The sequence below is a fragment of the Labeo rohita genome, chromosome 12 (genome assembly GCF_022985175.1).
Source record: "Labeo rohita strain BAU-BD-2019 chromosome 12, IGBB_LRoh.1.0, whole genome shotgun sequence".
NCBI classification, from domain to species: domain Eukaryota; kingdom Metazoa; phylum Chordata; class Actinopteri; order Cypriniformes; family Cyprinidae; genus Labeo; species Labeo rohita.
This window is the reverse complement of record NC_066880.1, coordinates 22,079,653-22,107,215: the sequence shown is the minus strand read 5'-3', so window position 1 is coordinate 22,107,215 and position 27,563 is coordinate 22,079,653. Positions and strand designations below refer to the sequence as shown.

The following is a 27,563-nucleotide window of genomic DNA, read 5'->3' as shown; positions in this document are numbered from 1 at the left end:
AAAGAGAATTTTTGTTGAATCATACTGATAAATTATTCGGAGAATCCATCAGACCCAGTAAATTAATATATCTGTATTAATATCTGACTACCTTACATTCTGTTATTCATTTCCAACTCAAATTAAACTTTGACTCTGACATGCTCTATATTCTATGAACCACATTATTAACTGTAGTTTGTGCAACTTAAATCAGTAATGTATTTTATTTTAGTTTATTTCTTATTTATTTTTTTATTTATTTAAATTTTTATAGCTGTTTCTGAAAACCAGAACTTGTTCTAGGTGTACACCCACACTTGTGCGTGTCTGCTCACTCAACAGCAGTTGTATGGTATAAATGCAGCACTACTCCAATTGGGCAAGTAGCGATAATGCCAACTGAGTCAAACCTCTCTCCCAGTGTCCCCGGGCCATGATGCCATACTTATTGTCAAGCCCAAGGAAGCCTAAAGGTTTGAAATTGTAATTGGTAAAATTTAATGCATGAAGGGAACAGCACATTGCACTTTGATCTGGCTCAGTTCTTTTTACTATGTTGCTTTATTATGTATTGATTCAGACAGTTTTGTTCCCACAGGGCCGAATAACTGGTCTCACCGGAATTATGGACTTCATGGACAATGGATCAAATTCACATGTTCAGTTTGAGATTTTGGGAACCAGCTTCAGCGAGACGTTTGGAAAAGACATAAAACGAGTGAGTTCAATAGCTCAGGCTTTCATTTCTAGCATGTGGTGTAAAAGCTGACATGATTTTTTATTATTTTTTTCATTACCAGTCACCTTTGGTAAAATGAAAACTTAAATTGAGTTCCCTGTTGGCGAGTAATTTACTTTTTTGAAAGACTTGTCAATGAGAACAACTTGCCTTCATGTCATCTGTGTAGACTGTGTACCCAGACTGCCATTTTGACCCCTCACCTCTGTGTCAAACACCTGAGAGGCAAGGGTAAGCGGCAGTGAGGAGTCACAAAGCTTTGGCAGACCTGACAGGCTAGGCCAAATGTGCTGTAATGCAAACTTTATGTCCCAAATGCCCTGTTTACAGTGTTCTCTGCACACTGTGCATTCAATTTCATATCTACTACAGTAGTTGGATATTTTCACTAGCTTTGCTGTGCTTTTTCCTAGAACAATCACAAGTAATTTTCATTACAGATATTCTGTCCTCTCTTCTCTTCTTAGCTGTATTTGCTGATTTTCATGCTTTGTTTTTGTAGCCATAAACTGTTTGGCTCCATCCATCATTTAAAAGAAAGAGTAATATAAATTACAGGAGAGGAAACAGTCTGCTGGTAATGAAGATTTAATCACCCTGCATCCCAACCTGAATTATGAACCCACTGTATCACATTATAGCCATTAGGATCCACAGTGCCACAACCATTTACTCCCTGCCTGCACACACAAGGGGCCTGGCAATACCGGCTCCCCCTCATACAAAGCACATTTATTAGTTATAATGAAAGGAAAGGACAGCTAATGGTACGTCAAGTGTACTCAGTCCTGTTGTTGTTCATTATTAGAGCACCAGCTTTAGTCTTCTAAGCAGTGCCGCCCAAGAAGAGATTAATGCAGCCAACTGCATTTCCACCCTGCTATGGAGACAAACAGCGAGCTGTGCTGTTAATTTGACATATGTCATGGTTTGAAAGCAGAGGCAAATACATTTCCTGGCTAAACAAGAAACCCTTTGCAGGTGAAAGAAGGCTGGAAAGTTTCAAGTGATTTCTTCCGGGGTGACTCAGTATCCTGTTTTGGTGTTCGCTTTTGTTCTGTCTTAGTGTTTAGTCTCCATCTGTCTAAAAGGCTTTTCTCTGACTGCTTCTATATATTAGCTCTGTACAAAAAAAAATATACTGAACTGCCTACCAAGGCAGCATTTGAAAATGTTTGTGACGCCCTGACGTCACGAACACTTTGTCTACAACTGGATGTGAATGGGGCGTCATGTTGTGTCATGTCAAAAGCAGAAGAAGCCCTTTATAATAAATGATATTGTTGGCACTGGCACACAAACAGCAGATGGATACCCAGTTCTATTTCTGATGTATTTTCATGTACTTCCAACAGCAAGACAAAAGGATGAGGAAAAAATGATGAGTGAGTTAATCTTTTTTGGACCCTGTGTAAATGGCCTTTAGCCTTTTCAGCGTGTTACAGCCAGAGTGTACGGTTGTTCCAAATCATACCTTATTTTGAAGAAAAAAAAGGCATTGTCACATGTGACCCTTTACAAACGAAGAAAATCCACAATGTATTGCAACAAGCTTAGTAACCAAAAATCCATCAAGTCAGATGAAACAGGAGATATGTGGGTTATAAATATAGGGCAGGCTGGGAATGGTTGCAGCAGTAACCCCAGTTTTTGCTTAGATGTCTACAGACCAGATTTACTAAACAGGGCAAATTATTGTAAGACCCCAATACCATAAAAGCACCAATGGGACTGGAAAACTTTGATCTGTGGGTGATCTACTGACAGAACTTAAATTAAAAAACACACACTGCATTTCTATAATTACCAAAGCAATCTGTCATGCAAATTAGCAACCTTTGCATCCATGTGAAGTGCAAAATTGGGCTAAAGAGACACATTTCCTGGGCATTAAATAACGGTGTAAAAACCACTGACTACTGCAAACTTAAGTAAATCACATTACATAATTTATTTAAATACTCTCCTCCCATATATTTTGCATATGAACTCCTACACATGCATATGCAATAAGGTTTGTACAATGTCTAAAGTGGGTTACTGAAAATAAAGTGAAACCTAACTTAATTTGAAACACGATTATAGTGGACAAATGTGGGAAAATCGTAGATTTATAGTGGACAAATGCACTGTAAAAAAAAAAAAAAATATGGTTGCAACTTGAAATAATTTGTTACCCCGCTGCCTTAAAACTTCAGATTTTTGTCACTTAGTACAATTTAACGTTTCAAGTTGACTAAACTTCAGATTTTAAAGGGGTCATCTGATGCAAAGTTCACTTTTACATGTTGTTTGAACATTAATGTGTGTTGGCAGTATATGTACACATCTACCCTATAATGATAAAAATCCATGCAGTGGTTTTTAACTAATCTGTAAAAATAATATCCCCTTTTTCAAATCGAGCCATTCTCCGACAGAGGCCGCTCCCACGATAGTTGATTGACATGAGTGTCTTACCTCAGACCCACCTTAAATCAGCTGTAACAGCCCAGTAACCTCCATTGTTTCGATGCCGGAGCAGGTATGTAAGTTACACAAGAGTATCTCAGATTGAGCGATTGAGGTGTTGTGTTGCTGGATGTACAAATGAACATAGTGGTCGTCATTTACTCCCCACATCTGAGCCGCTGAAGATACAGTGAATTACGGGGCCCCCCGATCTACATATATCCATCTATGTTTGCACAAATCATTTGTGATCCAGCTTAACTTACAGCAGAAGTGAGTATAAGGGTTTTTTATGAATCTTTGCGATCGCCTTTCCTAATAACATGCTAGTTAGCAAGTTTAGCGGCTAAACGCAGCTAAAGTAAACAGCCTCGTCACTCCACAGAGAGAAGAGAGAGGCGGTGCGAGCAGAGCACATTAACATTTAAAGCAACCTTGGCCAGAACAGGATGAATTTTTCAGAGCTGATTTTGACAAGGTAAAAAGGGTTACACAACCACTGAGAACAACACTGAGAAGAAAGTGTGTGGGAAAATTACAACACTATTTTAAATAAATAGTGCAAATATCTTGAGTTATAGAGCCAGATTTACTCACAGTGTGCACTAGTGCTCTTCTGCTGTTAAACAAATATGGTCAGGATTTACTAAAGACACACAGTGACAAATTAGCAACGAAAAGGTGTGGACACAGTTATTGTTGTGGCTAACTATTTTTAACTTTGGAACTACGTCAACTAATTGTCATTAGAGTATTAGTAGATAGTTAGGTTAGGTTTAGGATTAGGGTTAGCAGAATAAGTTGACAAATAATTGCAAAGTTACCTACTGTATAGCAAGTAGAATGTGCACTGAGGACCACCAAAATAAAGTGTTAACAGACAGTCTACTAATATGCTAATGACTGGTATAGTTTCTAAGTTACTGTGTATTGTTAAGCATATTACTGTACTGTCATTAGTTTTGCAACATTCTAGCTTTTTAGCTATGCTAGATCAGTCACTCTTATTAGAGTCCATTTCAGTTAGGATGTTGCCTTAGAAGGCAGCTGTCAATATGGACAGTAAACAGCAAAAGTTCTATTCCAACTCTGTTCCATCTATGTTTTGGAAAAGAGCTATTACTTTCCTTTGATTCCTCTTGTTCCTGTGTACCACACTATTACATGCATAGCCTTGTTTAAATGTCCATTTTCTATCTATTGTAATTTGCCAATTAGCCTTTTCTTCTGTTTTCTGATAATGACAAAATTTTAGAGTAATCAAAATCTCATCTCATAATGTAACGTGGAGCATACATTGTTACTATAATACTTTGGAATCAAAGGCTGATTGGAGACAAAGAAAATGGACATTGTGATGGAACAATTCTGAGTCATTACTGAAATTGCTGAAATTTGTTAAAATAGGTGTTATGTGAATGTGGGTGTCTATCGTCATAGCCATGCACCCAATATTTAAAAATGTATCCAATTATAATAACACAAAGATTTTCTTTTCAGTTAAAACATAGCACATTTCACTCAGATTTGAGAGTTCTAAAATATGTGTCCCTTTTTATATATGGTTATATACTACTGTTCTTTTATATAAACCATGAAACTGAAATATTACCATTTCATATCATGCTGTTGACAGTACCATGTCTAAAAATCCACAGCAGTACCATTTATCAATATCCCAAATTTCGCTTATAGAGTTCACTAACTATAGTTATTTACTGTTCTACATTAAGCAGTGTTTACAAGAAACAGAAAATATGTGAAACATGACAGATTCCTGAGATCTGCTGGGACTATTCAAAAGTGCTAGCAATGATTGATCATGAAAACACATTGATTGCATTACTTGATTTTTGTGTGATTTGATTCTTCAAAACATTTCACACTGATCGAAGTCCACTAGCGAAACAAAAATGTACCAAAATAGGAACAGAACTCGCATCAACCATTCTGATTACTCAAGTAGTCAAAATGACTAAAATGCACATAACTAGTAAGGACCTCTCAAGGCGTGTTTTGCTGCTTAGTTGTTCACATTTTCCATGTAAAGAGAAACACAAGGTGGTGATAAACACAGTGTCAGAGACTTTGCTGGGCCAGCTGTTCGGTCTAATGCTGTCCAGTTAAATCCTACAGCTGACGTTTAAGAGATGCTATGGCCAATCACGATATAGCAAAGCCCAGATAAGCTTCTGGAGCTCTGGCTTGGTCCCAGTCATGTAACAGGCTTTGTCACCAAACAAAAGCGTAGCGTACATCCATTTTCGCTATTGAATTAGTAAGCTATTAGATGCCCTGGTACCATGAATACAGGAGACAAAAACACAGATGTTTCTGATGCTGAGTGAAATATCACTCCACTTAGCTTAGAGGGGAAAACAGGACATTTTCACTAAAACTGACTTTTCACTAAAGATGACTATTACTACAAAAATAAAGTAAAATAAAATTCAATTCAGTTATAACATTTACTTTGAAAGTCAGAATAAAATAGCATTTTCTTGCAAAACATTCATGTTTTTATTTTAACTTGAACTATATTCAATTAGCAACATTTTTTTTTCTTTTCAAATTAGACCATATGTAGACTATATGACTAATAAAAGCAGTCCATTTTGTGCTATATTCAGTCTTCTGCAGCCTTTGTACTTGATTACTTGTTTTAGCTTTGAATGGCAAGCATAAAGCACAGCGCTGGCTCAGCACATTAAAATGACAGGAAAAAAATGCCTGTTTCGCTAAATTTAGATGTTTTAGTGTAATCATAGTCTGTCTTAGCCATAGTCTAGAATGTTAAATTCTTGTTTCATACAACACAGATTGGCAAAAACAGTGGATGTCCACAGAGTCCTGTTTGCTTTTACCATTCCTGTTTGTCATTTATTATTTAAAAACTTTTATCCCAAAGTCATCGGGGTCTGAGCAAACACATAAATGCTTGTCTAGTTTGGGGTCAAGACTGATAAGACATCAAATAGAAGATGAAGGATATGCTTTTGTTTGTTCGCTGAGTCTCTTGAGCCCCTGGATAAGACGGTCATCTATCAAGTCTTCAATTTCATTTGTCATCGGAGAGAAAACTTTGGCGGAAAGCGGAAAAATCTGACAGTATTTGATAAATTGGTGGCCTCCTCATTCTCATCCGTACTCTTTCAGATCATCACTCTAAGCAGAGCCGTGACAGACACAGACAGGGTGAAGCGTTGCCAGACATTTGTGTTTAACACTGCTGTCTACAGGAAGCAGTAGTATTTTCAGTCATACATTTGGAAAAAGCTCAATGACTCATTTACTATACAGTCAACTGGCTAATGGAGATTTTAAGAGTGTGTAATTTCTGTGCCACTAGCTTCACTAAATGCTGGTTGAAGTGGTGTTGCTGTGCCATAGCACCACAATGTTTAAACTTTTTAATCAACATATGAATCAACATATGAATGACTTATACAATACCCTCCACAAATATTGGCACCCTTAGTAAATATGAGCAAAGGCTTTAATAAATCTCTATCTTTTTGATCTTTCGTTCAAAAAATTCACGAAATTGAAAATTCTTTTTTTTTTTTTTTTTTTTTTTTTTCCCCACTACATGTTGGGCACAATTATTGGCACCCCTAGAAATAAGTAAAATATCTCTGATGTATATTTCCATATTTTTTTTTTTTTTTTTTTTAGCACACCAATGTGACTAGGAGCAGGAAATTGTCCAGCTATGACTTCCTGTTCCACAGGATTATAATTATGAGAAACACAAAGGTCAGATTTCCTAAATCATCCATCAAGGAGTAAAACCAAGGAATATAGTTCTGACGTGCAAAACAAGAGTGTTACATTTCACAAACTAGAAAGTGGCTGTAAGAAAATAGCTAAAACTTTGAATATCTCAATTTTCACCATCAGGGAAATAATTAAGAAGTTCCAATCAACTAAAGATGTTACAAATCTGCCTGAAAGAGGACATGTGTCTATATTGTCCTGATGCACTGTGATCAGGAAAGATTGAGTGACCAAAGACTCTTCTAGGATCACAGCTGGAAAATTGAAGAGATTAGCTGAGTCTTGGGGTCAGGAAGCCTAAAAAATAAAATATTAAACAGCCCCTACATCACATGTTGTTTGAGAGGGTTTCAAGAAAAATCCTCCTCGCTTACCCCAAAACGACCTCCTGCATATTCAGTTGTCAAACACGACTGCAATTTCAAATGGGGCTGGCTTCTATGGTCAGCAAAAAGATGGGTTTGGTGCAAACAGGGATAAAAGGCACCCCATGCCCACGGTTAAATATACAACTGGATATTTAATGTTGTGGGGCCTGTTTTTGTGCCATGCAGAGGTCCTGGACATCTTGTTCAGATATGTGGCATCATGGATTCTATCAAATAACAATAAATAAAAAATCTACACCTCACTGCCTCTGTTAGAAATCTTATATTGGGCTGTAGCTGGATCATCCATCAGGACGATGATTCAAAACAAACATCAAAATCAACACAAAAATGTGTCACTGAGCACAAAATGAAGGTTCTGCCATGGCCGTCCCAGATTCCTGACCTGAACCCTAGAAAATGATTGGGGTGAACTGAAGAGAAGAAACACCAACATGAAGCAGGGAATCTGAAGGATGCGGAAAGATTCTCTATAAAGGAATGGTCTCTGATCTTTTGTCGGGTGTTCTCTAAATTCTTCAGGCATTATAGGAGAAAACTCATAGCTGTTATCTTGGCAAATGGAGGTTGCAATGGGTGCCAATAATTGTAGCCAATGTGAACAAGAGATTTAAAAAATGTTCATAATCATATTGTGAGTACCTCCCACTTTCCATTGCTTTAAGGTTAGAATTTTGTGAATTTTTGAATGAAAGATCAAAAGGTTAAACAATGCAGATTTATTTTCACAGCCACCTTTGCTCATATTTACCAAGAGTGCCAATATTAGTGGAAGACACTGTATTTGTCCCTGGATGTACACTGGGATATGAGCACATATTTTAACATTGAAAAAATGAAACTACAAAATGACAACAAAATAAGAGCTTTTTGACTTTTTGAAGCTTTTTGAAAAAAAAAAAAAAAAAAAAAAAAAAAAAGGTTTTCTCATTTTCAAAATGTGACATTGGGAAATGAAATGACTTGGACTTTAAAACATGTTCCAGTGTAACCAGTAAAGTAAATCTGTAACAACTATGAGTTTCATCCCATTATTTAAAACAGAACAAGTGGATAATGTTCTTGCTGTGGCAGTATATTTCTAAATTTAGGGCAGGTTTTTACACGGAGCACCTACCAACCTACCACACACAGTCATACAGGCTTTCATTTGTCTTTATTTTCCCTTTGTGACTGTTCAGAGCATTGCTCTGAAAGAAAATGAGGAATTCATAAATGTTTCAACATTACAAGCTTTCCCCTGTGCCCCTGCTGTAGGGCTGTTTGTGTACATACTGTAATGAAGAAATCCCTTATGGCTAAGGACGCCAAGTATTAGCTTTAAAAAAAAAAAAAAAAAAAAAAAAAAATACATGCTTTTTTTTTTAGGTCCCAAGGCAAGTGATGGCTCAGTATGCAGTCATCAGATGCATTTTGTAATTTGATCCAGTGCCACCACCTGGAACCAGAACAGCATGGTACTTGTCCTTATGGAAGAGTAATGGAAAGAAAATGCTGTGCCTCCCTAAAGGGATATGCTTGTTACTTTATGCATACATGTAAATGGTCATTTTCTTACTTTTTTGATGTGCTTACAGCTAATGCAAACACCTTAGAGCTCACAAAAACACTCGTCACATCAAAATGAGCTTAGTCCTCGTTGTTAAGTGATGTTATTAAACTTCATTATCACCTGTTTCTTTGAATAAATTAATGATTAGATTAGTCTTGTAAATCAGGTCATTATATGTAGCATCACTGATATTGATAACTAATCGCTCACAGTGTCAATGTGGGTTGTGTATATTGATTTTGACTAGAGCCATGGTAATATATTAAACTGAATCATAATTGAATTTAATTTAATAATCTTCAGTTTAGCCCCCCACTCAGGACAACTGAATGTTTTCTTGTACTATTCATAATACTGAGGCACATATAATAAGAAGAATATCATTATGCATGTTGAAATGGATTTACACTATGACTGGTTCCATTTTTCAGTATCAAATCAGTTTTCATTTTTCACTATCAACAACATTTCTCAAGATTTAAGTTGAAGTAAGCTTGACATGGAAATGGAACCACTTTTCACCAGGCAGTTATTATCTGATGGATTAAGTCTTGCTTTGTTTATTTATTTCTTGTAAAAACTGAATAAGTACCCTGTTTCATTTGGTTGATATGTCTTATAGTAAACACTTACTGTACTGTTCAAGTCAGAAGTCAGAAAAATTGATGAAGAATGGAGTTAATGTTGACCTGTTTCTGTTTTGTTTTTGCCTTACAGTTGGCTACATGGGATTCTGTCCATGGCCTAAATGGAAGTCTAAAGGAGAGCCGTATCGAGAATGGCATGCAGGGGGTTACCGTTAAAGTTGTGACGTTGTTGGTAATACTTACTTTTATCATTGTAACATTTAAAATATTTATGGTTTGTGGTGTTGATGTGTAAATGAATGAATGAATAATCATTCATTCAGATAAGTTTTTTCACAGTCGGTACAAAGTAATAGATATTCTTGTACTTATCAGAGCACAGAATCCGCAACATTCAAAATCTGCAGATTTCCATAGAATTGGAACATCCCTCATTCACAAACGTTTACACACCCCTAAGCCCTTGCATGTTTGCTCGCAATTTATTTTGGCTAATATGATCACGCCTACCATTGCATATGGATAGATAGATAGATAGATAGATAGATAGATAGATAGATAGATAGATAGATAGATATATCAGCCTCTGTTTTTAAAACAAGTTAAATATTATATTGTTCATATAACTGTTCTTCATTTTTAATGATTTTCAGTAGACATTATGTATTTTAATGTATTTTTCATTTACCTGTAATACAGGGAAACATTCTGCTTCTAATGTGCCTTTTCCTCATGATCCAATTGTAATCATTCTCCCTGGCCAGTAACATCTACTACAGAAAGGTTCTCTAGGGAGCCATAGAAAGTCTTAAAGCAAGTTTTACTAGCCATTTAAAATTTGTCTGTGCATTTTGGTAATCAATATTCCTCTTCAAAGGAGGATCCATTTGTGATGGTGGCAGAGAACATCCTCGGACAGCCCAAAAGATATAAAGGGTTCTCAATTGATGTCCTGGATGCCTTGGCCAAGATCCTAGGATTCAAGTACGATATCTACCAGGTGGCAGACAGCAAATATGGTTCTCAGCTGTCCAATGGCTCTTGGAATGGCATGATTGGAGAACTCATAAACAAGGCAAGTGCTCTAAACATTGTGTTTACATGTCTGAAGCCGTTAAAAGTTAGCCAACTAATACTTGCCTGTTATTTTCTCAAATTATCCTGCTGAAAAGGTCACCAGCATATATTGTGTTTTGGATGCTGGTGTGCTAGTTGGTTCTGGGGATGGGCGTGAGTACTTTAGAATTTATAGCAATGATCAGTCAAAAAAAGACAATAATTGTGTAACTTGAACTTTTAATTCTATGATTGGTTGCTGGGACATTTTGGCCGGTACCTTGCGCTCTAAGAGGTTTTTGTTGAGGCATGAACTGTAAAGTGCAATTTTCAAACCACTCCACACTCTGATTGGACAGTATTAGAAGGTTCATAAATTTAGATTGAGCTCAACTAAATTAATCAGAAAAAACGGCGAGAGGTGAATCGGTCAAAAAAGATGTTTGTCTGATGTGTATATATCAACCAGCAATTAAATGAAGCTGGGCCTTTTAGCAGGACTGAAATCTTGTACACAGTCGCTATAAAGTTGATGTCATACTTGGACTTTTTCCCCCTCCGAGTTTTGTTTTAATTTGTTTTCTTGTTTTTATGTAAACATCATTACAAGATAAATTATCTGAAAATGTAAAGTGATACTAGTAAGATACTATGACTTTTTTTTTTAGAAAATATATCTATAATTTCTTGTCTTACTGACCATTTTTATTTATTGACCTTAGCAGGGGTGCAGGACAACCCCAGCATAAATGTAACCAAATATAATGAGGTTGCACTCTTCAAAATAAAGGTTTCCAAAAGGTTGTTTTTGCAGTGATGCCACAGAAGAACCCAAATAACCTTTTAGTGAAGGTTTTAAGGTGTTTAGAAAAAAAATACTGATTAGAAAATTTATTTTTGTGCGTTTTTGTAAGGCACATATTACCAAAGGCGTGAGTCTCAATGGTTGTACATTCTTGTCTTTTCAGAGGGCTGATTTGGCCGTGTCTGCCATAACTATAACACCAGAGCGAGAGAACGTAGTGGACTTCAGCAAGCGCTACATGGACTACTCTGTAGGGATCCTACATCGCAAACCTGAGGAAAAGATCAACATTTTTTCCTTGTTTGCCCCGTTTGATTTGGCTGTGTGGGCCTGCATCGCAGCTGCCATTCCCGTGGTGGGCGTTCTGATCTTCCTGCTGACACGGATGCAGATGCTTCGTTCCCAGAATCCTCCAGGAGCCCATCACACTTCATCCATGTCTAACTCATTGCATAGTGCTATATGGATTGTCTATGGAGCTTTTGTGCAACAAGGTACTTCCATGAATTCCTCTCCCACACATCCATTCAAAGGCACCTTCAGAAACAACTTATCAGCTTAGCATGCTTTTAAGAGCAGCCAGGGGATCAGGTGGTGATTTGACTCAGGCTTAGAAAGATGGCAAGAATAAAGCTGCTGTCTGATGATTTTGGGGTGTCAATACATCACTCCCTCTAAAACATGTAAGCATCTAAACTGCTAATGCAGCAATCTTTAGTGTTTGCAAATATTCAGAGAATGGTTTATCTAAAAATGAAAATCCCGTTTTGATTTATTCACCCATTCCAAACCTGTGGAATACAAAAGGAGATATTTTGTAGAATTTAGTTGTAGAAAGTTTTCTTCTCAGTCTAGGTGACAACAAAGCACCATAAAAATATAATTTAAGCAATTCAGTCACAACCACTCTCTGAGTTTGGGCATGTTAAAGGAGACGTCCACTTCCAAAACAAAGATTCACATATAATGTACTCACCCCCTTGTCATCCAAGATGTTCATGTCTTTCTTTCTTCAGTCGTAAAGAAGTTATGTTTTTTAAAGAGAACATTTCAGCATTTTTCTCCATATAATGGACTGCTATGGTGCCCCGATTTTAGACTTCCAAAATGCAGTTTAAATGCAGCTTCCCAGCCAAGGAAGAAGGGTATTATCTAGCGAAACGATTGGTTATTGTCATAAAAATTATACAGTTTATATACTTATATTTAATGTCAAATGCTCGTCTTGTCTTGCTTTGCCTTTTCTGTCTAAAGACAGTTAGGGTATGTCGAAAAACTCCAATCGTATTTTCTTCCTCAACTTCAAAAATCATTTCAAAATCATCCTACATCGCTGCAGAAGTACCGATCCAGTCTTTGCAAAGTGCACATGCAAAGAAGACCAAACACCCTTAACAAAAATTGTTAATTTGGGCAATGATCCCACATTTGGGAAGCCGCATTTAAACTGCATTTTGGAAGATCAAAATCGGGACACCATAGCAGTCCATTATATGGAGAAAAATGCTGAAGTGTTTTCCTCAAAAAACATATAATTTCTTTACAACTGAAGAAAGAAAGACATGAACATCTTAGATGACAAGGGGGTGAGTACATTATATGTGAATCTTTGTTTTGGAAGTGGACTTCTTTAATTTGCATGACTGTTAATTTATTTGGTCTTGGTGAAATAGATCTGCTACACAAACTGATGTTGTTGCTGCTGCTGTTATTACTGCAGAGCAAGTACCTGTATGGTAAATTGCTACTACCACACACAGAAATGCTTCTGCTACACTAATAAACATACATAATATCCCTGTAGCTAGACAGGTGGAGCTGGGGAGGTGGAGGTTTTCAGAGTAACTCATAGCATGCTGCAGGACTGGCTGACAGCAGACATTGAACCAGACTATTTAAATGTTTTGCAGGGAAAATACAGCCAAACCAAATCTGCTTGTACCTTTCAGTATACAATATAATTGCTAGCAGTTGTCATGTCAAGGGCTAATCTGTGTCAGTTAAGAGCTTCCTGACTCAGGTCATTCTAAAATTCTTATCTGCCATTCTAATATGCTCCTTAATATAAATAATGAAGCACTGTGCCACACATTATGATAATGATAAACAATGTGAGATGTGGCTTAATCGTTTAAATATATTCATCAGTAAGTAGTATAATAAAGGGATAGTTCACCAAAAAAAGAAAATTCTTTCATCATATTCTCACCCTTATATCAGTACAACTTGTATGATTTACATTCTTATGTGAAAGTAAGAAGAAAGAAATACATAGTGTTGTGGCCATTTAAGAAAGAGTTTTCATTTTACGTTATTTATGTTTAAATATTATTTGTTTGTGTTTGGTTTAGTTCAATTTGTTAAGAAAGAAAACTTTAAGCATCATAAGGGCGTGGAAAATTGGATGGCAGTACGCCGGAAGAAAGGGAGTGGGTCAAATATAATTTTTGGACCACTTCATACGTTTTTTTTTTTTGTAGAATCCCTTTCTTTTTCATTTGCTATAATTTGTATCTTAATTTTAATATATTTTTTGTAAATGATCTATCAAAATAAACAAGAATAGTGAAAAAAATGTTTTGTAGAAAGAAGTGTGTTCAAGACAAAGCCTGTTACCATGCTTCCGCGGCCACGACAAAAGGCCAAAACACATAGGATACGATGAGGCTACTATACATTACTTCTATGATTTCTTTTAAGCACAAAATGTGTTGCTTCATCAGTGTTCATGCAGAACCTGATTTTACCAAGACGACATGTTCCTGGATCAACATCTTTGTTGACCCTGGAACAACATTGTGATTAACCAATCAGATTTGAAAAATCAGTTTATAGTTTTTGTGAAGTTTTACAGTTTTACAGGCTTACAGTCAGTGTTTGGTGCTTGTACATTAGTGTCATTCATCTATTATTTCCTCTAATTTTAGGGATTACTCATGGGTAAGGTTAGGTTTAGGGATGTGGTCAAGATTACATTTTTGGATTAAAATGTTGTTCCAGGGTCAACAAAATATGTTGACCCAGGAACACATCTAACTCAGCAAAATCAGGACGTGCCAGTGTTCGTTAAAAGGATAATTCACAAAAAGCACATGCCTTTAGCCCCTATAAGTTTGGAATGGCATGAAGGTGAGTAAATTGGTGAACTATCCCTTTAAGGTTTAAAAGCAGTTGTAAATAGTGTTTTATGGAGCATGTTAAATTTTAATAGCTGTGATATACTTTTTTTCATCAGAGATGCCTACGCTTGTGTCACTGGAGTGATAAACTGCATATATTTGAATTCCAATTTTAAAACCAGCATACATGCATAGAGCATACAGAGAAGTGCTCTAAAACAGCGTAAAGGTGCCTTTGAATAAGGCATAGGATATGCTGGTTCTCATCCAAGTGGCAAAATGGAATAAATGACTACCTCAGCAACTAGCATGCTAACCCCCAGCTCCCTCTATTAATGCCTGGCATACTGCCTACCAACCTTTTTAAATCTAACAGCTAGTTATTAAATCTGGCCTGTTTCTATCTCATATTTCTGTAGCTTGCCACTGTATGAAATTTACAGCAGATTGTACAAAACACAATAAAACCTTTGCAGCAGTTAACACAGTCAATTGTTCTGTTGCTCATATCTTAAACATGAGGAATTAGCTGTACTGATGGGCTGGTAATAATGGTGCCATTTCTGACTTATTCTAATGACTAGGGTTAATAATGTGAAAGTGTGTTTGTATTTTATAGATTATGCACGTCTGTGATGTAATTACCATATGATAATCTTTTAATGCTCTTTGTTAGATGTCTGCTCATCTATTTGTTGTGGTAGGCCTCCATTTTATGAGTATAAAATCCGGATTATCTAAAAAAACTTTTATGAAAGGATTTAAAAGGGAAAAAAAACTCTTTTGAAAAAAAAATAGAGTGGGTTAGCATTGCAAAGTACATTTACACATTCTAAAGCAGTTTTGTGTTATTTGTCACAGGTGGAGATTCAGTGGTGGGGTCTGTGGCATTGAGGATAGTCATGGGCAGTTGGTGGTTGTTCACACTGATTGTGTGTTCATCTTACACTGCTAACCTGGCTGCGTTCCTAACTGTGTCTCGCATGGACAACACTATAAGGTAAATTACCATTTTCACAAATAGTCCACCACTCGACGCACCATATGGTACCATGAGTTGATCTATGTCTATTAAAAGCTTTTCTATCCTGTGTTTGTCCTCATAATTGGTACATCCTTATGTTCAGGAAGCTTCAAACATAGTTTTGCCACATGGCAGGCAATATGTAGATGATGACCCTGAAGGCAGTATTGTGCAGTTAAACATAGGCTTTTTGTGGCTATAAGGCAAGCATTGGGATTTCATGGAAAAATAGTGGAAAATAAGTACCAATTATTTAAAAGATATAAATGAGGACATTTCAACTGTTTAATCCTGGAAGTTTGTGGGTATGCTGTCTGAGGCTGAGAATTGGATTTTATGATGGCAAGAACTGTGTAAGTTGTAACTAGGCTTTCTGGGACATGTTCCCATTAGAGTGAAAAATAGAGAGATAAATGTATTAGTATGGATGGAAAGAGGTGAAAGAGGTTGAGACTATTACAGTGTGTGTTATTTGCTTGGTATTTGTGCATGTTATTTTTTATAATGAACCAAGCCAAAGTGAAGCTGTATTTGAATGCCAGTGATCACCCTACATTTTTATACATGGAAAACAGCAGAACTGACTTTCTAATAATGACACACTTTGTGTTTCATGGAGAAAAAAAAAAAATGTGCATAAAGATAATAATTAGTTATAGTAAAACATTCACTTTAATAATTACTAGGCCCAAACGTATACTTTTTGAACTTATTCTGAATTGCATTCTGAAGCAAGGTCTTACATTATTAATGTTTACTGTCACGATTCTAGAACAAGTTCTGCACTGATACAGTCTTTCACGCATTCCATTGCTTATTGTGGCAATTGCATTTATATCATCAGTTTTCTACACTGCAAGGCTGCACTAACTTCCCCTTATAACTGTGTTTGGTGATTCAGGGATTGTTTTCTGAAGCCTTTCAAAGAAATTAGCCACATTAGCAATATAGTTTCCTTAAGTTCAGACAGTTGGCAGAAGTCATTTTCATAAAAGGCTGACATTTAAATAGATATATAATGCATATCTCATTAAATACTAAAACTCTTAGACTGTAATTTATAAATTAATGTTTTGTAAAATTTAGGATTGATTCCCCCAGATACCCTTACAGAGAGCACCTGCACAAATTACATAAATTACATATATTGACTTCAAAATTAAAAATTCTGTGCTCATTGTCTTCTGTCTTCTGTTTATATTTCCATGTAGTTAAGGTAAGGTCATACAAATTAATGTATGGACCACTCTTTTGAGAGTCTACTGAGAGTTGTTATCACATTGGCTTCAAACATTGCAACACACATAATAACTTTCGTTAACTCTACAATAAGTGAATCCACTTGACCAGTTAATTACCCTTTCAGCTGATATAAAAAATATACCCTAGTCTCAGATGTCACATCCACAGACCACCCACACTCAATTTTCTAAATGTGATGCATGTGGCACACTAAAATGAAAATAATTTCACGAAGTCAGATTGGCCTTTCAAAATCTGATTGGCCAACTTCTGCTGTATTTCCGAAAGCCTAGTGTGTGGCAGTCTTAAAGGGGTCATCGGATGCCCGTTTTCCACAAGTTGATATGATTCTCTAGGGTCTTAATGAAAAGTCTATAATATACTTTGCTTAAAAATCCTCAATGGTAGTGTAAAACAACACCCTTTTTACCTTGTCAAAATGAGCTCTGCAAAAATCAACCCATTCTGATGGATTGTTCCTTTAAATGTTAATGCGCTCTGCTCGCCCCGCCCCTCTCTTCTCTCTGTGGAGTGACAGGCTGTGGTCTGAGAGATTGTTTACTTTAGCCGCATTTAGCGCGTTTAGCTGCGAAACTTGCTAACTAGCACGTTATTAGGAAAGGTGATTGCAGAGATTCATAAAAAAAAAAAAAAAAAACTTATACTCACTTCTGCTGCAGGTGAAGCTAGATCATGAATGATTTGCGCGAACATAGACGCATTTATGTAGATCGGGATTCACATTCGCTTCACAAACAAACGTAATCCACTGCATCTTCAGCGGCTCAGATGTCAAGAGTAAATGACAACCACTATGTTCATTATTACATCCAGCAACACAATACCTCAATCGCTCATTTTGGATATATTTTTGTCTAACTTACATCCCTGCTCCGGCATCAAAACAATAGCGGTCGGACTGTTAAAGCTGATTTAGGGCGGGTTTGAGGTAAGACGCTAATGTCAATCAACTATCGTGGGAGCGGCCTCTGTCGGTGTGACGCCACACCAACAGGCATCTGAGAATGGCTCGATTTGAAAAAGGGGATATTATTTTTACAGATTAATAAAAAACCACTGCATGGATTTTTATCATTATAGGGTAGATGTGTACATACACTGCCAACACACATTAATGTTCAAACAACATGTAAACGTGAACTTTGCATCCAGTGACCCCTTTGCACAGCCTGCCAACGAAACAAAGACAATGTTCATTAATATGGGACAATGAGCACTTCACATTAGCAAATAAATGCTAGATTTCAGAAACGTTTATAAAGAATAACTGGAATTATTAAAAACAGATAAAGAAAGAAAAAGAAAGAAAGAAAGAAAGAAAGAAAGAAATAAAAAATTATTGTTGTTGTTGTTGTTGCTGCTGTTATTGCCTTTCTTACTCAGTGCTAGAATGAGTTTCTATTCTGTGTGCTCGCTTTTCTATGTGCTAGTTTGCATTTACATCTGTACAAATGTTATTTAGTGCTCTGGTATGATGACCGGTGTTTACCCAGCGTGTGTACCTCTAATGTGTGACTGCATTTGATTATGCTGATGTTGAGCAAACTGTCACATCAGAGTGTGAACAGACCTCTGCTCTCAGACAAACATATAAACATGTTAATTTGCGCTAGTTTTGTTGAAAGCCAAATTTATTTGATATAACCCATAAATATGATCTCTAGGGTTTGGTAAAAACACTGTGTTAATTTGTGCGATTATAATAAACTCTTTAATGTGTTAATACTTTATAATTTTTATTAATTAATTGATAGGCTACACTGTTTTTTCCCCCAACCCTGTGTGCCATGGCTTCCTTTTGTTTCACTAATTGTCTCGATTTTTGTCCCACTTGTCCTCCTTATTCTGCCACACTATTAACAGTACCGAAGGTGGAATCAATTAAAGTGATAGTTCACTCAAAGATCAAAATTCTGTCATCATACACATAATGCTGACCTGGTGTTGTTAATACTGGGCAGTAATCAGATGTAGTGTACTTTTTCAATAATCCAATTACACTTGCTTTTATGTAATTATATAGAAATATATTTTTGTTTTGATAAAATGAGCATACTGCTTACCATTTGGTTTAAGGCCATGTGATTGCTGAGTGGGCAGATACTGATCGAGCGCATGAACCTTTATGAACCTGCAGAGGCAGAGAGTGTATTGAGCGTGCTCTCACCTGTGTCCTTTTGTCCAAGTAGCATTGGAAAGTCTATGATTTATTTTTTATTTTTTTGTTCTCATTGAAACAGCTAAATGAACAAAATAATTCCAATTCAAAACAAATTCAATTCAGTGAATCAAATGTCCCAGTGCTATTTGTTGGAGATGGCATTTTTGGGGAGAGCTGTCAATACACTTGCTCGTCTGTGCTTCTACACACTGCATGTTCACACAGTTGTCCAGTGTTGTAACTATGATTGTAAGTGCATTGTAGGAAATGAGAAAAAAAAACACAGTACAAAAATAAATATTACAAAATATGACAGGGAAAACTTATAAATCACGTTTTTATAGTGTGACATTGTCCAACAGTGACACCAGCAGTTAAAGTTACAGCAAGAGGCAACATCACTAACCTCATTGGGGCCGCAATCTTATAAAACAGGGATAGGCAAGAGAGGTCCTGGAGTCCTGCTGTCCGGGAGAGTTTATCTCCAACCCTTACAAAAAAGACATCCTGAAAATATTGATTAGCTTATTAAGGTGTGTTTGATTAGGGTTGGAGCTGAACTCTGCAGGACAGCGGCACTCCGGGACCGACGCTGCCTATCCCTGCAGTAAGTTTTGCTCCATGCCTGATAAAACTCTCCTGCCTGTATCCTTCTAGTAATTCTGAAGACATTGATTAGCTTGTTCAGGTGTGTTTAATTAGGGTTGGAGCTAAACTTCACAGGACAGTGGCTGTCCAGGACCAAGTTTGCTTATCCCTGCCCTAAAGCGTGCAGTGGGTTAGGAGGGGGGAAATTAAGAATTAATGGAAATAAGTCACATGAGAGGAGGCAATGCCTCCATTCTTGCCTATTACCCTGTTCACCCATCTTTGTTTTTTTCGCAACTGAAAATTGTTCTGAATTAATAAATAATTAAGTTATTAGGAAAATAATTAAAAAGTACTGACCGATGAAAACATTTTAATTTGCCTTGAAAACATAATCTCTGAAAGTTTTTAGTGAGCAGCTGTGAAATTAAAGGCACATTTCTGTGACCCTCATGACAAGCTTTGGACGATGGTCAGCCAATGTCTAGCCGTTGCTGAATGCTGGTCAGCTTAGTTTGTTGTGCACCGTCTGCACTAGGGTTGGCACCATTAGGGTTAATTTGCCAATTCAGCATGTGGAATCGGTGAGAGAGAGTCCTCTGATTGGCTGTTCAGTTTAGCAAAGGAGTAATTGCACGAGAAGCGAGCAAAGAATAAATATGTCTTAAACAGAAGGCTGTTTATGACACCTTACCTGAGCATTTCAATATGCAAATAAATTCAAAAACATGAGCCGTTACTTCTGTGATATCAAGTTGGTGTGTCTGGGTCTTTAGAGTAAGGTGTTAGACTAATGTGTACATTGTATAAATTATAAATTAGAATATGAATAAATGATCACTGTGATGAAACAACAGCTAAAAATATGTGTATGTAAATATATTGTGATAGATCCATGAGGTCTATTTGTTGCACCATTGCTTTCAAGCTACAAAAGCATTAAACAAGTAGTCACTATGTTCTCTGTATTGCAAGTTATCTGGAGCCAACAGGGCAGACAACCCATTAGTTAACACAGGTCGATACCAAGGGTTCCAAATGTTGGATGGTACCAACTTACCTATTCAAATTCAGTATGTGACTAACAAACTGTGTCTTATGGTGCTCCAATAACATATCCTGGTGCCTTGCCCAAAGAACCGGTACACCTAAAATGCATTTGAAGTATGTACATACATGCATTTTTATTCGTTTCTGCAAAGTGTGTCACGGAGCGGCTGTGCAGGTAGATGTAGACAACACTGCAAACCTGCAGCTTCGAAAGTAGTTTTTAATTGATCCAAGAAGTCAGTCTGTAACATTTGATCCAATCCTATACTGCTTACATTTTGTCTTGTCATACAGATTTGCCAGTCAGAATTCACCAAACTTGAACTTTCATATGCAAAGGAATTAATATAATGTGCAACATAGTCCAGAGCACCCAAAAGATTGATGTGCAGAACATACTGCCTAGCTGACAAAAAATATAACGCATATTTGTATAAGACATCACAATAACCAAAGGTTTATCAAGCTTGTCTTTATAGTAAGTAAATTATACTAAATATTATTTTAACTTTAAATGTTTTTAGTTGTATCTTAAGTGAAAATGTCACTGTCATATTATAGGTAATTTAGCTTTGATTTGTGGTAAATAAATAAATAAATAAATATTATGTTGACCTACATTAAGTAACATTTTGGCTTATTTTTAATGAAAACATATTGTTTAAACATGGTCTTCATAATAAAAAATAGTTTTGATTTTGCATGAATGTTTTGGGAATATTGGAAAGTCTAATTAAATAGGTTTGTTCAGACAGTTCATGTAAATGAACCGATTTTGAAAGGAAAAACAATCATTGACCGACAATCTCTTCCATGTACAGGTAAAATATGCCCTTATAAAGTAAAGTAAAGTTTAAAAAGAGGAAAGATTGTTGCCCTTAATATTGAACAAACTAATAAATAACAAGGAGCAAAAATTATCCTTAAAAAAATAAATAAATAATGAATAATAATAATTTTCTCACACTGATATTAACATACCTACTTGTTGTATGCCAACTCTAAATCAGGAAAACACTTACTCAAAGTAGACTGACAAGCAAACCGGCATTAAAGAGTGAAACGTTTCCTTTCACTGGCTTATGTTTCATCGGCTTGGCCTGACAGCTCCATTAGCAGTACAGATGGCCCAACATCTCACATTACTTATAGAGTTGTCTTTGGACTTTAAAGTTAGCTTTTTCCAAGTTAGGTCCCTGTCCTGTTGATGTATGCTGGCTGAATTTAGGATGAATATTGTGGTACCATTAAAATGATAAATTCAGACCTGGAGAAATTAAACACTGCCAATGATTTTGCTTACATTATGTTCTAAACTTATTTTTCTAACAGTAGTGGACCATGAATTTTACATTTTGGTTCCCAGTGTTATACCAAACCTAAATGTATGTATGTATGTATGTATGTATATATAATACATACTGTAGTAAAAAATAGCATTTTGTGTTTCCAATACATAATTTCAAATACATTTATGTGAAATATTGCCCATACTTCTCAAGACGTGCTTGAAGGCCTCAGCAATGACATATCTGAAACGCTTCTATTTATAGGATTGACAGCAGATCAGAGAAAGTGTTGAGAGTGGTCAAGATGCACCTACAATTTGAGAAATGCTCAACTTAATGCAAATGTCAGGTGAAATATGCCGGACAGCAGCCGATTGCTGTCAGATGCTGTGAAAACACCCACCGATTAATTATACTAGCCTCAGACACATCCCAAAGTGGTGTGTTTCGAGTAGTATTGAGCGTTTTTCTTTTGCTGCAGCGGAGCACAGACTCAGACTTTGCTTGTAATCATCAAAGAACAAATTCTAAATGCATAATTTTTTTCCACTATTCACTTGTATATACACTGTCTGCAGACAGACAGAAATAAGTGTAGTAAGTGATCAACATTCGAATAAGCATATTGCATAGACATAGGTGATAGAATGACATGAATTGTTTGAATCGTTCCCAGTTCATTGAACTTTCTGGAGCGAAGTGTTATGCTACAGCAGTATGTCCAATGACAATTAGTGTACAGTCAAAAATAGTAACTAGAGTTGGGAACCAAGAATGTTTTTTAAAAGCATCCTTGCAAAAAAAGTAAAGTTTAAGTAAAAAGTAAAGTTCAAGTATATTTTAAAGTAACTGTATGGAAAATTCCTTCATATTAATATAGTACATTGTGCCCTGTTGTTGTTGTTGTTGTTGTTGTTTTTACAGTGTAGCCTGTGATATACCTCTTGTAAGTTTTATATTTTAATTGCTTAACACCTGCACACACATTTTGGCAGTGGTCTCGTGTCCTTGCGTTATTCAGCCTGAGGGTGCTACTGTGATGTTTACCGACAGGCTTTAAGTATACACATGCATAGAATGTTATCTTAGAATGCATATCACAGGTTCAGATGCAAATATTTATTGCATCCCAATGTAGATTTAGAATGTTACAAATTGTGAAGGAATTCAGGAGAGAAAAAGAAACCATATAGGTTCTCAAAACAAACATGAAACAAACACAACAGGCTGTTCACATTAGCACAATTAAATTAACAGACACTACAGAAGCACAACAAATTGAGGTGTGGATGAAATGAGGCTGTGTCCTCAAACACTAGAATTGTTGTGAGTCAGAGAACATTTATCCCATGTACATTTCAAGTGTCTCTCAGTCTTTAGTAGTTCATTACTATTATTGCTCATAGGTTAGAGATTGGACAAACCATAACCATGATTATTATACTTTTTTTACCTGATGTTTTTTAAACGTGTTTTACCTGATCTTGTCTATCTATTTAACAGAACATTTCAGGATCTTGCAAGGCAGATGGACTATGCCTACGGCACCGTTAGGGACTCAGCAGTGTACGATTACTTCAGAGCCAAAGGCACAAACCCACTGGAGCAGGACAGCACGTATGCAGAGCTGTGGAGGACAATCAGCAAAAACAATGGACAGGACTTCTCAGTTTCTAGCCCTTCTGAAGGCATACGCAAGGTATGAACTTTGCTCACCTATTGGTTATGTGATTTCAGAGATTTATAAAAATAGAAAAACATTCTAAGGACTGTGTTTTTGGTACAGTCCTTTTTTTTTTTTTTTTTTTTGCATAATCTTTTGGCATAATCTTTCAATCTTTGCTAATCTGTTATTTGCATGCAAATTTAGTCTATTATAATTATTGTAATTGTTGAGCCCTGAATTCAAAGTCAGAAAAGTGTGTCTCGAGCTCAGGAGACCAGTGAAACTTTTTGGAAAGTCAGTTGTTATAATGAAATGTTCAACACTTGAACAACAGGTCAGTTTGACAGACAGCTTTTCATCAACTTCAACTTCACTTCTAAATGATGTGACTTAGTGATGGTTAGAGCAAATGGCAAATTAATTCTAGAATATTCTAGCTCTGGACATTGATTCATCAGAGCATGAACTGATCCAAAAGCATTAGACAAATTTCCATAGAGCTTGTTTTAGAGGATGGGCGGCTTGTCTGTCAGCTTGCGTATGACTGATGCACAGAGGGAATGTGTTTGAACCCTTACAAAAAAAAAAAAAAGTATATTTAATTTAACTTATGAACTTAAAAGTTATTTTATTAAGTAAAATTCAAAAATATTTCCTAAGTGCACTTTGTGCTGTAGGAAGTATACTAATAGCATTGTACTAGTAGTATACTTGTTTATGTACTATTTGAATACATTTGGGGACTAAATCAGGCCACTTCTTAGTTTAGAAATTTGTGTTACAGGAGCATATTTTGAGTACACTGTATCCTTGTTATGTTACATGTACGTACTATAGTAATAACAGTAAGGTTAACACTTTAGATTAAGGAACACATATTCATTATTAACTAAGAGTTTTCCCTTATTAAACTCCTAATGTTTTGTTTATTGATAGTAAATCAGTTGTTGTTGTTGTTGTTGTTGTTGTTGTTGTTGTAGCTTTTTGGTATTGGGTAGGGTTAAGGGATCTAGAATATGGGCATTCTTAAAAAAACATTAATAATGCTTGCTTCGTAAGTACTAATAAACAGCCAATATGCTAGAAATATGCATTTTATTTTTGCTTTACACGGTACTACTGGCATTCAATGAAAACAGACACAATAATCACAAAATATCAAATACTTTATTTAAAACAATGAATGTATAACTCTTAAACTGCTGGAACAGTGCATCTTCACCATTTCTCCTGTCTTAGGACGTTTTGCAGTGCATTATGTTGTATCCTCACAAAGAATCTATAGGCAACAGAAACATAATGGAGAAAAATACATGCAGCCAAAGAATACACAGCCATCTGCCAAACCCAGGTGCTGCTCCAAAATGTGGCCACCACCTTTGCTCACCATCCACTTTGTTAGTGACAGAAATGTCTTCTCTGAAAAACAAGTAGAAATGGCACACTTTTAAAAGGCAAACCCCACATAGAATACTCAAACATCTCAAAACCATAGTTGTTCTCTTACCTTGAACTGTCAGTCTCAGGGTGGTTGGCATGCTCGTCTTTCTTGATGCTTCATTGCAGTTGCCTTTAAAACACAAACACAACAAAATGCAGTTAATCCTAAATTCCATTAATAATTATAACTAATTCTAAAACTATAAAGGCAGCTAACAGTTAGCCATATTACTTGTTTAACCTAGCTAGCATACATTTTTTTTCTCAGTAGGCTACTGGCCAACATTATACTAACACCTGAACAAAATTTCACATTAGTTAACCTAATGTTAATATAAGATAAGCATTAAAATTTATTTTAATTCGGTAGCTTAATTCAATAAGCTGAAAAAAAGCCGTTTGAAACAACAGCACAGTTTACTATAGTAAACAGGGCTCTCAAGTGTCACGCACTCACCGTGAGACACACGCATTTCAACCAGTTCACACGCTCTCACGCCACACCTTGTATTTCTCACGCTGAGAAATGGACAACTTGTCCCGTTCTATTTCTCCCACTCTGGTCGATCTTTTTTATCCCCGGTGGTGATAAGAACATCCCGCGAACCCGCTCCTAAGTTCCGATCTAAATCAAATGATTCGTGAAAGGCGCTCTGAAGTCCCGTTCTGAATCGAATGATTCGTGATCTGACTGGAGCGCTTTGAAATCATTTTGCGATGCAGTGGTTTACTGATTCGGAGTTTCAAAAAGCTTTGTTAATACTGTGTTCTTTGCTCCTTTCTCTATATAATTTATTAGTTGTTTGATATGAAACCATTACAGTTAATAGGCCTAACTTATAATGTTTTTATTAAATTGTGATCACGTTATTTGCCTAAAAAAAAAAAACGGTATATAATGTGCATTGTTAACAGATTACACTAACATTAGGCTACTTAGTTAGGCTATAGCTTTACTGGAGTTGGTTCAACCTCCACCTATGGAGAGAGAAAAAAGTTTTCAAAAGCAATCCCCCCTCTGCTTTTTTTCACAAATTACACCCTGGGTAAATCTGATAAAAGACAGACACATTTATAAAATAAATTGTTTTATATATTTCAAAAATACAAATGTACCAACATTGTTGGGAAGGTTATTTTGGAAATGTAATGGGTTACAAATAACAAGTTACCCTATTTAAAATGTAATAAGTAGCATAACTATTTTAAGTGCTTTAAAAGTAATGTAACTGATTACGTTTGATTACTTTTTGATTACTTTTCTAAAATTCAGTTATCAAATAAGCATGTGTCCTGTTCTGTGTCCTAAACTCCTGAAACATTGGTGTCTCATATTTTAAACCAGTCAGTGCAATTTTGGAAATCAAATCTGTGTGTGCGGATTGTTAACATTTTCTTAAGCAACTGTAATTTAACTGTACATTGTTTCTCAGTAACTGTAACAGATTTTATTGTGTTATTAAATTACATCATTCGACTACTAGTTAGTGTAGTTAAGTTTGAGCCCCTACCACTGCAAGGCATCAAAATGTGCAAAAAAACACTTGCAATACAAAATGCCATTCATAAGTAGAAATGTGTAGGCCTTCTCTATCTCTCTCTCTCTCTCTCTCTCTCTCTCTCTCACACACACACACACACAAACACACACACACACAGCTTGACATAGGCTACATGTTCAGGGCAGGTTCTGCAATCCTACTGTATGTGTACAGTATGTACATTGAGCACTGCTGTTAATTTGGCTCGTTTGGGGCCAACTTTCTTTTTATTTTTGATACATTTATATTTTTTAAATATATAAAACATTTTTTTTTAATTTTGTATGAATTTGACTTTTATCAGATTTACCAGTTGTGATAATTTCTGTTTTGTGCTGGTCAATCTTGAACAATAGATAAAATTGAATTTCTATCAAAAACTTGAGAGAACTGCGTGGCGCAGAGGGGCCCATGCTGCAAATATTTGAGAGGCTCCTCCCCTAATAGTAATCTCACTCCAAATTTTTTCCAAAACTTGAGAGCCCTGATAGTAAAGTTTGTAACCACCATGTTGACGGATAACTTAAACATTACTAGGTTAAGCTGGTGTGCAAAAATCTGACAAACACAATATAGAAGACAAACGTATATATATTTTTACCTTACTTGCTGGTCTTAATCTCTCGTAAGTTGCATCGACACACAGCGTAGATGTTCTCCGGAACTCTTCCACTCTCGCGGGTTCATCCCCCGGGCAAACGGCGCAGCACTGCCCCGCTGCTTCAGCGTCTTCCTCGGACACGAGTGGCGTGGCGCGGTGCAGCGCGACTCGATAAAAGAAGACAATATTGAACCCATTAAATATACCATCTACAGTGGATGTTTATAGTAAAGTAATGCTCTGGTATATTTCTGACTTACAGATGTACTTCAAGCGCTCACGCTGTGTCTGACATGAAGGACAAACGGATTTTCCAATCATTACAAGCGATGCAACACATCCAATGTAGTCTGTCCCAAGCTGTTGTGGCGTTGTAGACACGGTGTAGGGCAGGGAGTGAGGTCGTACGAAATCGTACGAATTAGCCACCTCATAAAATACATACAAATTGGTCGTGAGATAGCGTTAATTATTTTTACACTT

The 27,563-nt window shown here is 36.3% G+C and overlaps 1 protein-coding gene across 1 annotated transcript in view; it reads left to right on the top strand.

Moving 5' to 3' along the window:
* Positions 1-27,563, top strand: part of grid1b (glutamate receptor, ionotropic, delta 1b) — a 395,140-nt gene that overhangs the window by 353,362 nt on the left and 14,215 nt on the right. The window contains 6 exon segments of the mRNA XM_051124413.1: positions 581-700; positions 9,608-9,709; positions 10,355-10,552; positions 11,502-11,832; positions 15,319-15,457; positions 23,336-23,531. Coding sequence (XP_050980370.1) covers positions 581-700; positions 9,608-9,709; positions 10,355-10,552; positions 11,502-11,832; positions 15,319-15,457; positions 23,336-23,531 — 1,086 coding nt within the window.